The 13,348-nt window shown below is 40.5% G+C and overlaps 1 protein-coding gene across 4 annotated transcripts in view; it reads right to left on the reverse strand.

The window, feature by feature from the left end:
- The window catches only part of rnf111 (ring finger protein 111), a 28,319-nt gene extending 16,421 nt beyond the window's left edge, over window positions 1-11,898 (reverse strand). For 2 of the 4 annotated variants that reach the window (XM_051378509.1, XM_051378507.1), the window contains exons 1-3: window positions 11,386-11,897; window positions 8,254-9,213; window positions 4,789-4,921 (exon numbers count right to left, since the gene is read on the reverse strand). In XM_051378509.1, coding sequence (XP_051234469.1) covers window positions 4,789-4,921; window positions 8,254-9,130 — 1,010 coding nt within the window. In that variant the 5' untranslated portion in view covers window positions 9,131-9,213; window positions 11,386-11,897. Of the gene's footprint in view, window positions 1-4,788; window positions 4,922-8,253; window positions 9,214-9,607; window positions 9,701-11,385 lie in introns of those variants that run through there. The other 2 variants (XM_051378510.1, XM_051378508.1) reach the window with 2 other exon arrangements.
- Between the last annotated feature and the right edge of the window lie 1,450 nt (window positions 11,899-13,348).

Raw genomic sequence — 13,348 nt, forward strand, 5'->3', positions numbered from 1 at the left:
GAATATATTAGTATTTTAGGTCGTCTGTTTGTGGATAAGTCATGCTTTCACTTTCATAGCTGTTTGTTTTTAGCAAAGAAAGGCACAGTATTATACATGGATAGGATCTACACTTGAATCATGGTGGTGTATGTGCTATAGTCATAGAAAGTCTAATGACCCTACTATGCATGTCCTGAGCCGATATGCAAAATCAGGGCAGGGACTGATCAAGGCCTTTTTTTTTAAATTGATCCATATCAGCTACATAATCCTTGTTTATTGTAACTCACTGCACTCTGGGTAAACCTGCTGCCAAACACGCCCCACAGTACACTGTTAAAACACTGGAATGTTCTCCCAGTGCACTGCTTCGCAAGGGAGCAAACTATGGAGCAGCAATGACAAATAAATAACAGCCAGCAGTTCAAATTAAAGATATCCACAATGACAGCATGTCACTGAGAAATGTGAGAAGAGTAGGTTAGGGTTAAAAATGGTTGCTTTGCCCCTGTTTCAGTAACATTTTGCACCATGTCCCTAAAGTGCTGCTGTTGGCTGAAAACTGTATTTAAACTTCCACATTTTGTACAAGCTGGGGATGGAGAGAGTTTCCAAATCCTGTTCACAACAAGGTAAGGAGAGACACTCCCCAGTCCACAGAGGTTACAGAAAATACTACTAGACACTAGTAGTACTAGTAGAAACTGTGCAGCTGAATCATATTGGACGATGTACATTCAGTTACACCTGGATAAACCTAATGCAGTCTAATATAACGGTCCTGTATGGTCATTCATTCTGGACATTTCTAAAATGAACTTTTTATGTGAAGATAAAACCATATTCTCATCTATATCTTGTTGCTGCTGTTTACGATCCCCCTAGACACAAACCAAAAAAAAAATGCACTGCACAATTGTTTCCTACATGTATATATGTATGTATATAAATACATACATATAGTGTTTTGTTATCTTTTTCTATGTGTGTAGCATGAAGGGACTGCAAACTTTTATTTCATTGCACTGATTATATATATATATATATCTACAGACATAAACACACAAACATTCATTCACAAATCAGGCCACTGGTGGTGTAAACAAAGATTTCATTGCTCATTCTTTTGGCCTTCGATTCTCCGCCCTCCTGTTCCCCCACTGCCCATCCCCCCTACAGGGAAGCTCATCCCTACATTCTATAGCGAGCCAGGACATCTTTTAAAGTCAGGAAAACAAGCAGATTAGACAAGCCACAGCATTCCAAGATTGGTGCAATCACTTCTGGGAACTATTTTCAGATTACAGATACATTTATATGAAGGTAGAGAAGAAGGAAAGATTGTTGGAAAAGACAGAGGTTAACTCAGAGGCAGAGGTTTGTGAATTGAGCTGCATAATCGCCTACATGAGGAATTAGGGGAGTATTCAAACAGGAAGTGATATTATGAGAATGGGGAAATAAGATTCTCATTGGGGTGAGGAAAATGGAGTGGGCTGCAGAGAATGACAGCATGACTGTGGGGGATATCTTTTGTAATTGTACTGCTTTCACACTGTAAATATTTAGCAGTTCTCCAAGATACAGTGAGCTGTGTTCCAATTCTTAGATTAAACACTCATTAATCCTTTCCATATTTCTTAAAGCCCTTATCAACTCCCCTGCTAAACCAAGTCTGTTGAAAAAAAATACCATCACAGCTAGGGGGGGAGGGGGAATATATGATGATATGGTAGCTACATGGATTTGGTTATGCAGTTTCCAAAGTGTTAGTTCACAGCTATTCACACCGGGTGGTAGGAGTTATGCTGCTATCCATTTGTCTCATGAACTCGGAACCCGAGTTGTTCTGCCTCGAGAACGTGACGTCATTGCCTGGCTTGTACCACTTATAGCGTTCCAGTTTGTCTTTGGGCATTACGAGTCGGAAAGAAGTGCAGCAGCTGTCATGTTATTGCTTGTGGCTCATCTAAACAAGCTCAATGTGAAATAATAATAACGTTTTTCTACAGAAACACTAACATTTCAAGTAATTCCGTTATTGCAAGTCTTACATTTCAATAATATTTTGCCATTTTCGCCTATTTCAATTTCAACAAGTGCTGTGGCGTTTCTCTCGAGCCACCAGGGGCAATAGCAGGCTAGAGTTATTGTTAGCTACATTAGCCTATTTAGCAAACCAGCTCGAAAACAAAACTTTACATTGTATTGCACACACAACAACACCGTGCAATGCATAAATTGGTGACCGGACTAAAGCAGCAATTTAAACAAGTGTGTAGGAGCATTTAAAATCGACATTAAAACAACCAACATAGTACAAAAACAAAGAAAATACATCTTAATATGGGCGCTGCCATCTTTGTTTTGCGGGTCGTACGTGTCCCTCCGTTTAGCTCGGGGTACCCTGAGGAACCCCGAGCTGGACGGCTGAAATTCCGACCAAAAGGGGGTGTGTCTCTGTGAAATCTCGCGAGATAGCTGCGAGATTTACACTTTCCAACTCGGGTTCCGAGTTCACGAGACAAATGGAAAGCAGCATTACTCACAGGTGGTGATTAATGGACATTAGTTCTGTACTGATCTTGTGGTCAGAGCAAGTAGCTTGAGAAAGTATATCATTGCACTGTATTATCAAATGCATCACTGTCACTACTGGTGAGAAACTCATACAACTGTGTATCAAAAAACATGGTGGTCTGTCTTGGAAAATGTTTACCAGAATTCAAATTATACCTGATTTCTAGTAAATGGGCTGGAGCATGTAAAAACAATTACATAGTTATTTTATCTGAAAATACATATCAAACTGTGTCTCTTCCTGTGGCGCTTGTTCTTCACCGTTACTGTTAGCATTAATTTCTAAGTAATAAACTAATTATGGTAACGTATGGTTTTACTATACGAGTAACATATAACAAAATGACCCTTCAACTTGCTCAGTGGGACAAATTTTTTTTTAATGTGTGCCGTTTCTAAAGAGAATAACAGAAACACTGAGTAGGTTCCTTCAGAGGGATGTGGTTTCACTGTGATAAACAACCAGTCCTGCAGCTTGCTTTCTCTAGGCAATGTAAGCTATGGAATCCATGAGCAAAGCGAATCCACTAGAGCACTACACTGCACCCCACCCACCCTGTGTTCCTCCTATGAACCATATGAATCTTTAAAACTAGCAAGCAGCAAACTGCATTTACTCCTTTTTCACTTCTGTTATAATGGCTACAACTACAGGTAAACACTAGCCCATACTGTGGTTAGTGTTTAATTGTTAAAGGCATTTATGTGACCATTTAGCTACGTACATGTGGCCCTTAATAAACAAGAAGACTCATAGTGACAGAACCTTCAATCCACCATTGCCACGTCTCAGTGGAAAAAAAAGTTTTGAGAGCAATAAGTATTCAAAACTGAGGCCAACAGCTTTCTTATTTAATAGTAAGCTAGGAGGAAAGGAGTAAGACATGAATAAGCGAGATTAAACCATTTTTTTTCATAATCTTGGAATTAACTTTTTTACTTCAAAGTTTTAGTGTTTATGGTGTTTTTTTCTGTTATCAACGATACACACAAAATGCAGGCTTAAAAGGCAGTTTCCTCCGTCACAGAGAACTGGTTCTATCGCCATCTTGCATTAATTTAAGTAAAAATATATTCCAATTAAGACTTCTTTTCAACCTCTGTTGCAGCATCATCCACTTCTCCACTGTCTGTCTGTTCGTTCCAAACTCATTGGTTTTCCAGAATATTGCTACAGACGCTGCTTCCATTGCTTGTTCATGAGCACAATCCCAAGTGTGACAGGCTCATGAACATGTAAACCCATTCACTGCTGCTCAGTTAGAGGATGAGGGATACTCACACACTGCTAGACAGAGGGCATACTGTTGACTAACAGCCACATAAAACACAACACCAAAAGCTGACATTCGCAGTAAATCGTTTCAACTTATGGTTTTAAAAAAGCAAAAAGGGAAAAGACATCCCTAACAAACACATAAATAGCATTAACAGTATGGCTAAGCAGTAAAGGAAGGGGGGTTCTTCATGTTCTACAGAAAGGGGAACAACACCACATGACCAGTCATGCAAAAGACACTGAGAAGAAGCTTGTCTTCAGCCTCAGGCTCCAACAGACCTGATTACTCACAAGAAAAAATTGCTCTGAACAATTCTGACAAACAATAATATTTCTGAACTATGTTGGGTTCCAACAGGACTAAAAAACCATAAAACATTAGTAGACCATGTGGTGGCATTTCGCTCAGAACCCGCCTTTTCAATAGAGCTTGTAGTTAAAAAGGGCGAGTTTAGGTCATCATTTGCCATACTAAGGTCCTAAACGTCTTAGTCTGTAGATGCTCCCCATAGTAAGAAAACTATTGTCTTCACTGCTATTATTGGTATGCAAATACTACACAACTGAATCAACATATGAAACATAACCCTGCATGCCTTGCTTCAATAAACTCACACTGGTACGAACTGCTGATTGTTGCAGACATTTTTGCAATAGTTGTTCTCTCTTACCTACAGAAAGAACGTAAAATGTAAACAGCAAATGTCACTGATGGGTTGCGATGATTACTCACCATCTGGAATAGATGATTATCAATCAATTAATTTGACTTTAATAATTAACTGATTCTTTGGTTTAACAAAAAAAACAAATAGCAAGGGAAAAACACTAAACACTATATTTGAGCCACAGTCTAACATTAACTTCACCTTACATCATGCAAAGAATTGGAGAAATGTTACAATACAAAGTGAATGTAAAATTCATATAACAGCTGAGGTGCCCACCTGAAGCCATCTCCGACTGTGACAATCTCCACCTCACTGTCTGTTGAGGTGACGTTGATCTCCTCACTTGCAGGGACCGGAGGAGCCGGAGCTGGAGTTGCCTCAATCACCACCACATCCTCATCCAGAGCACCTGAGAACACCAGTTAAATTTAGTTTTGCACTTGCATACACCATGCAATCTTACAAAAGGCAAAGAAAGCATCCAACTACAATAAAACTAACAGAAAATACATGAAATGATAACTTGTAGCCTGTACTCTCAGCTGTGTCTACTCTTCATTGGATTTTGACACTCTATTTATCAGGATTTTTATTGTTTATTAAGTCCAAATAAACCAGTGTGCATTTTTTTTTTCACAGTCTCACGCCAAACCCAAGCAAGTTGTGCAAGTGGCCAGATAGTATTTCTCCAGTTTCAACATGCTAACAGTTTAACAGGAGAAATGTAGGTCATCAGTGCTCAACTCTGTTTGCACTGAGACTGGATTTATTTCCCTCACCGTTCCTAAATCTGCCCTGTGATTGGTTCCCTATGCAACAGATCTCAATCCATCTCTGCCTGGACTAAATACCTGCAGCATTCACATACTCAAAATGCATATTACAAAACAATATGCCATAACTACAGTTTTACATATTCTTTCAAACAATCTTCATATTTTAAAATGAGATATGATGTTTCAAAATGGAGTTTACCACACACACACTCACACACTCGGTAAAGATCCCTGTCAACACTTCATCTTTAGGGGTTCCTGCACGTGTATGTGCATCACACACAAGGAGCTGGTTTTATCCCGGGCACTGCTCAAACACATTAAACTCATGCCAAACAAATGTGAAACAAATTAATTATTCTTTATGGAGCCACTGACAGGACCATGGGAGAGAAACAGGGGCAATGACTCCCTGAAAAGATTCTGTGTTTTGTTTTTTACAACAGAATACACAACTTAATCTAAAGGGATACAACATACTCTAATTTGTGCTTACAGTCTCATGCCTGTTTCTAAATATTGTCACAATTTCTCAGTGTAGGTGAGAGTTGCTGACTCATGATTCTGGTGTATGAGTCAAAGTTACAAATTCTCTCCCACATTCTTGAGCCAACCTTGTATGGCAGATAGTATGTGTCATCTATATAATTTTCAACCTATATACATGCTGTATATGTCAACCTACATAAAGGACAGGACGTTCTGATGTGTCTGTTCAGATTTACCAGTACAGTGACAGTAAGTGCTGGAGTCCATGAAAGCTGGTTTTAAGATAACAGATGCAAAAAAATGCCACGGTAACCGCTATATTATTTGTTTGAGTGATGAACAAACTAACAACATTTTATGCTGCAGGAGTGTAGACTGTGTTGTTGTCACCAAGTGACTTCCAAGCAAGTGAAGTCTATAACTCCCCAGTGTGATTTCTATTCCAACTGTCTCCTGAGAACTGCTGCTAAGCACCCTCTGCAAGTCTAGCAGCCTGGGCCTCTGGTGAAGTTTTTTTGTGGTTACACAAACAACAACACCTCACTTACAACTTGTAGAGAACTGGGACCAATCTGTGCAGTGTTAGGTTAGGTGAACAACAGCTACTACTAATACTATTCCTAACATGTCTGTGTAACACACATTGCAACAGAGCCTGGTGACAACTTCCTGAAGTCCAATCTGGGTAGTCACTTAATCTGTTGGTTGTAAGAGGATGTGCAGTATGTTTGAGGCTGAAGATCATCCACTGATGATGCCAATAATTTTGTGTTATCAATTGTCAGATGTGTGCATAAGTGAATTTTTTAGAACTTTATTTTATCTAAAATCAGGTGTGGCCTGCATTCAAAGTGACTAAGATAGTGTTTATTCATGTTTAATATCTTCTGATGACCTCAGATTAGAGGTAGGAATAAACCGTTTCCAGGCTACATCACACACCTGCTCCAACTCTGGGCATTCAGAAGGCAGGTCTCATCACTTCCCTCCTTGCTTTCCCCTGCTGTAAACAAATGTCTTGTTTTCCCTCCGAGACTTGCTGTTTCTATGCAAAGCTGACACTCAACAGTGTCTGAGTTTTCTCCCACCTGCCTCCCACCATAGAGGCACAACAACTAACTTTCCATTCTCCCCCAGGGCCAAAGTAGCAGGCTAAATGGCTACAGCAGGAAAATCACGAACCCGGGTAGAGGTGGGGCTCTTTTTAAAAGGATGTACTGACTCCTGTGAATGCTGGATCATTTCATTTCAGAAAATAGTCTGTGACATTCATATTCACACTGGGCTGTACCATTTCACTGAGAATGAGAGCAGAAAAGCTATGGTTTAGATTTAGGAGCTGCATAAACCCGTTGTTCCAACAGGTACAGAGGGCTGCAGTTTCCATTATAACCAGGTGTGGGGCCCTGGAAAGCAGAGGGGAGCAGCTATTCCTTTATCAGCTGTGCCCAAGCTAAATACATATCAATATTCTTATGTATGTTGAAAACTTGTCATGCTTATAGAGAACTGAAGTAAAGAGCTACAATGCGGTTTATTAAGTTTTTCACGTGGACTTGGGACACACTAGAGCAGCAATAGACTGCCAGGTGATAGGGAAGACTTGAGCGTGTTTTCACTACAGCCAAACGCTGCACGAGGTGAATCCTCTGTTTAGTTCCCATTCTATGGTTGAGAGCCAGAGTGAAATCACCTGGTGTGGAATAAAATCTGCAGACTGGTGATCCTGCTTCAGTAAACTCACAGTAAGTGAGATTGTTTATGATCATCACACTATTGTAGCCAATTCAATTCAGATTTTACAGTAAAGGAAACTGTAACCACTGTCTATAGTTTAACTGTTAGAGAACTTAAATACATAAAATACAACAAAAAGAGGACATGTTCTAAAAAAAATTAAGCACACTAGTCAAGCTCTCATTCCAAGTTGCACAACACATGTTGACCTCTTCTCCAGCACCAGCAATTTTTTGTTTTTTTCTGTTCTGCTTTTCACTGCCTATTAATTCAAATTGCATCAATGTACTTCAATTAAAATATGTTAAATCATGCTGGATTGGGGTTTTTTCTGCAACGTTAGAGATCTTGGGGCCTGTGAGTTTAAGGAGACATAATTTCCATTATACTATTACAACTGTGGTTGTACACCTCTTTGCCTATTTTTTTTTCACAAACTGCACAAAATTACCATACAAATAAATATGTCTACACGGTGGTGTACCATTCTGCCTGTGGATGTCTATTAAACCTGTCTATGATGTCTACTATTGACTCTGTAGTTATGTTATGGTTGCAACGGTGATGACACAGTATTATGTTATGCAAGACTTCCCTGTTGGTTTATAATGCTTTTAACCATATGATATAGTCTACATAAACATAACTCATGCTGTAAAACGCCATATGTTAGATACAATACAGAGATTAGAGTGCAACACAAAGATACAAATGTAATATAGTCGTGGTTTGTTATTACCTGTGGCAACAGTAGCACTATTGGGTTGGCTGCTGGTGCTGCTGACATCTACATACAGCTCATCTTCTGCTTCGGTAGAAGACGGGGAGGACGAGTCACTACTCAGCTCTTCGCTGGAACTACTGGTGCTATGGAATAGAGCGTACTTCCTACGTGCAATAACTTCACGTTTCTTCCTCTGCAGTAGTAGTCGCTCCTTTTGCTTCTGAGTCCGCTGACCCCCTCCGGGAGTTGTTTTCACAAAGCGTTTCCTATGCAGAGGCCGCCTGCTGCTCAGACACGGCCGCTTCAGCAGCACTGGCTCAGCCTCAGACCGCACCCACTTATGAGAGCGATTCCCCCGAGTTCGACCCAGAACAGGGCGCAGGCCAACTCCAGTGGCTCCTCCTGTTGTCAGGGCAGGAGCCTTGTGTTGGCCCCCTGTTGTGCCAGCTTCCCCCTCGTCCTCTGAGCTAAGAGTGTCCGAGTCCCCAAATTGCAAGCTAGAGGAAGGGGAGGAAGCACAGTCACTAAAAGACGACTCGTGATGATGGTCATCCTCACTGGGGTGCTGTAAAAGTTCTACCCTCGGACGCTGAGGGGCCAGTGAACTCTCACTGATGTGGCCCTCCTTCAGCGAGCAGTCTGATGGCCCTGCCTGTTGGCCTTTTCTTTTTCTGCGCCCAGGAAGGCTCCGTTCTGAGTCTCTGTGTGTTCCAGTGTCCCTCAGGGGCAGATGCCTGGTATCACACACAGTTTCAAATTCACTGCCTGCCTTTCCAATCACCTCAATGTTGTTAGGGAAGCTCTTGGCTGCCTCCATGGGCTCTGGGTTCACCAGTGGCTCCTTCAGATGTTCCTGTCTGCTGGGGGCCTCAGATGGCACCTCACTCTTCATGGTGGCAGGTCCGTCCTCAAAGGGCAAACACCAAGTGCACTTGCATCAGTTCCTAGACGTCCATCCGCAGCATCTCACAAAACCTGAGAAAGAAGAAGAAAGGAAAAGAGTTACAAGTGAACAAGCCAGGACAACATATTTATATGACTATAAGTAATAATATGTATCCCTACATGTAACTAGTACAACAGAATATTAAAATACTGCAAAAGAATCTAATAAACACAGAAAAGCAACTGCAAAAGCTAGGTAAGACTTAAGACTCCATGTATATTTTCAGAAGGCACATGGCTTACTACACCCTCTGCCAACAGTGGTGTTAGTTTATACCGACAGTTGTGCACTAAAATACAGAGGCAAATTCCTTGTATGTAAAAAAAAAACCTACTAGGAAATAAACCTGATTCGGATTCTCAAGGATCTGACATAGATCAAGCTTTATATAGCTAATACTAAAACATTAATAGATGCTTTCACCTGCCCCAATACCAATCCAGGACGTTGGTTTGGACATCCCAGTTGTATTTTAGTTCACTCAGTTGAATATTTAAGATTCCAAAATAAATTACATTTGCTCGCTCTTCTTTGGAGTGAGCAAAAGTTTTGTGGATATTTCTATTGCAGATACCACTGTGTCATTAATCACAAAGGGTTGCATAGCTGCAGTGATGTTCACTGATAAAATGTGCTTTTCCGCAAATTGTCACATAACATTAGGGACAGTGTGAAGACAATTACTATATGCACGTGGTGATATCGCTCACAGCAGCACGCCGACCACACTTCTCGATATGTAATCAGACAACAAAATAATGCATTTGCTATTTCAGCAGGTGATTTAGGAACATATTGTACCGACCCTGCCTCCTGTCTGCGAGTACAAGCCGGTGATACACAAGTGATGTAACATGAGAGAACAAAACCTAATAAATACTTTGCCTGGCCCATCCACATTGTTTGCTGAAACTACAAAATTCATAATTCATTCAATTTAGAAACGCTTTTAAAAAAAACTCTCTAAGGTCTCTAAATGTAAAGAGTCTGTCAATATCCCTTTGTAATTTTATCTTCATCAAGATTCTTATAAACAAACATGCTTAAAATGTTAACATCAAACTACTGCATTCAAGGCAATGTATTCCTTTCGGGGGGCTCGGCTGTTAGCAAGTTCAAGCCTCATAAAGACTTTAAGAATACAGGACACAGCTACATAAACTACTACAAACTTCACTTTCCATCTCTGGCACTGCCTCAGTAAAATGTAACAACATTCCTGGTAGTGTTTGCTGCATGGTGACTGTATGTGACTGCATTAGATTGCACAGGTCTTCATGACTGAACGCTGCACTGCATTAGAAATGTTATTACAGATAGAAAACACACCAAACAATGTCACTTCATTATCCAAATTACAACATAGAATCATAATAACATGCTGGCTGTCACTCGACCTGAAGCTGCAACTTTTCTGAAACAGGTCTGATGAGGTTGAGGTGTCAGGGGCTAGAAAAGAATTTAGTAAGACTGTGAAACTATTGTATGTATATATATAGATATATCTATATATCTATATATATATAACCACAAGCTTCATTTGGCTTTTAGGTACAACTCACTGATGAGTGAGAGTCCTTCAGATGCCACAGAGAAAGCTGCGCAATGACATGCATGAATTCAGGGGCCTCAGAGGACAACCCTGAAGGAAGAAAAAAAAATCCCCATGCATCAAGGCTGAATAACACAAATGTGACCAAATAACGACAAGAAGAAAGAGGCAATGCGGATACTATCAAATGCACCGGCCGCAGATACTTAAAGCAGTAAATATACGGTGTGACAGAAATGGCAACAGTGAACCAATTCAAGATGTACGACTGAGACAGGAGCTGCTAACGATACCCCAGTGTGTCTTTCTGTCTGTGAAACGACAACCACTCTGATTAGGCAAGCACAAACAAGAGCCACGCAGATGTATTTGCCCGAAACAGAGGCTAAGCATAGTTTCTACAACGCTAAACAATTACAATAAGCTCGGCTGTCGGTCTGTCTGTGCCCCACAACCGCTGCTGAAGTGACTAAGGCCAGAGGAACTCGTGCTAAGGGAGAAAGCACACAAATACACGAATATCCAATGTTAGTAACTTATGTGAAGGAGAGATTATTGCGAGATAGAGAATCAAGAGAAACCAGAGTGGACAGCTATTCACCTCGCCTGACACATACTCCAGACAGAAGACAACAAAGACAACACGTACCTCCGTCTAAGTCCTTTTTTCACACTGTGTCACCGTCCTTTTAATAACATGTGAGGTTAAATCCTGTGGGGAAACAACGACAAGCGTTGAAAACGGTGGCAGTGGTGTGGAGATGTTAACCCTGGCTGCAGCTTGAGGCAGGGCCCTGCACAGAGATCACGATCCGAGGACGTTTCAGTGGCCGAGATTGTGAAAACTGACAACACAGTCCCGGAGCTGATCCGAGAAGCCAAAACGAAGGCAATGGGCCCTGGATGGCTAACGAGCTAAGCTAACATAAAGGCTAGTTCCACTTCACTCCTCAAATACCCGATTATACTCAGCCATTTTGAGTCGCAAAGCAATCCTGTCGAATCTCAAGAGGTAGTGCGGCCTCTCTAGTATCTTCCTATTTGACCAGGTACAAATGTCTCACTATTAGCCCTCGACGAAGTTGCCATTCCTGCCTTTCGAGGCATCCACTCTTGTTTACCCAGCAGGTCGTCTGTTCGCTGGCTACGGCTACAGTATTTACCCGCTGCGCCGCAAGGGGGCGCCGCGTCGCCGTCAGCCGTCTGCTGCTTTACGACACTTTGCGACAGCTTCACTTAATCCCTCTTATATTTAGAAAGAAAGCAGAATAAATGAATCCTCCTCTCGCCCTGTTTCGTTAGGGGGTTAGGGCACAGGTCCTTCTGTGTAAGTTTAGCTCTGTGCGCCTGTGTACTGATGATCGTGTGAGTTTATGCTCCGATGTTTTACATTGATCACCGTCCTAGATCATCTATACCAAATACAGGCGCGCCCACTAGTGGATATAGGTTGGACGTGTGGAAACTAGAGCACTACACCTTAAAACCCCTTCAGACCCTGTGTCCATTACAATGGACATCACTTGACAGGGGCTTCTTTTTTACTTTTTGCAACATTTAACAGACAAAAAATAGGTATGATGTTGTCATATGATGTTGGTATTGTAACAACTGTTTGGACCCGATGTCCATTGAAATGGACAAGAAAAATAACAATTAAAGGGTTTTGATAAAACATTTTTTTTTTTATTGATTCTCATTTCTGGTTGCATTAAGGATGGGAAAAAGTCATTATTATATTTTTCACAACCTTGGAACATAAGGCGGGTCTGAAGGGGTTAAATCATATAAAAAAAAAGTGTAATTGAACAAATGAATGGCATAGCAATGATTTATTAATCAAGAGTCATAATCAGGGGTAAAATCTATATATATATATATATAATACTGTGATCACTGAGGGTCAATGAGAAAGTCTAAATTATTTAAATATAACATACATATTGGCAACAAATCCAGACAAGGATAACCAACAGGTTAAAATGTTGTTCCTAAATTTAAATCACATAACTCATACACTGACATTTCCCATTATATTCACACAATGCAGAAACAAGTATGTTTAAATATAACACCCCAGACCATATTAAAGTCTTTATTATAAGATAAGATAAGATATTCCTTTATTTGTCCCACAATGAGGAAATTCCAGTGTTACAGCAGCAAAGTGGATAGAGAAAAAAACAGTATAAAAACAGTAAGAGTAGGAAATAATAAATAAAAACACTGTACAAGAGAAAAAACAGTAAGAAATCCACAACAACAGATAACACAAATAACACAAATAGTAGCAGCAGCAGTTGCACATGGGCAATAGATTGCACAGTAATTATTATTATTATTATTATTATTGTTGTTATTATTATTATTGCACAGTAATTATTGCACATTGTTATTATATATAAATATTATATATAAACATGAATTATTATTATTATTATTGATGTGTAAATGGGGGGGGGGTCTACTGGGAGCAGTGCTGGTTGTTATACAGTCTGATAGCAGCAGGAAGGAAGGACCTACGATATCTCTCCTTCACACATTTGGGGTGAAGGAGTCTGTCACTGAAGGCGCTGCTCAGCGTAGTGATGGTGTCCTGCATGTGGTGGGAG

This window comes from Dicentrarchus labrax, unplaced genomic scaffold, assembly GCF_905237075.1.
Source record: "Dicentrarchus labrax unplaced genomic scaffold, dlabrax2021, whole genome shotgun sequence".
Lineage (NCBI taxonomy): Eukaryota > Metazoa > Chordata > Actinopteri > Moronidae > Dicentrarchus > Dicentrarchus labrax.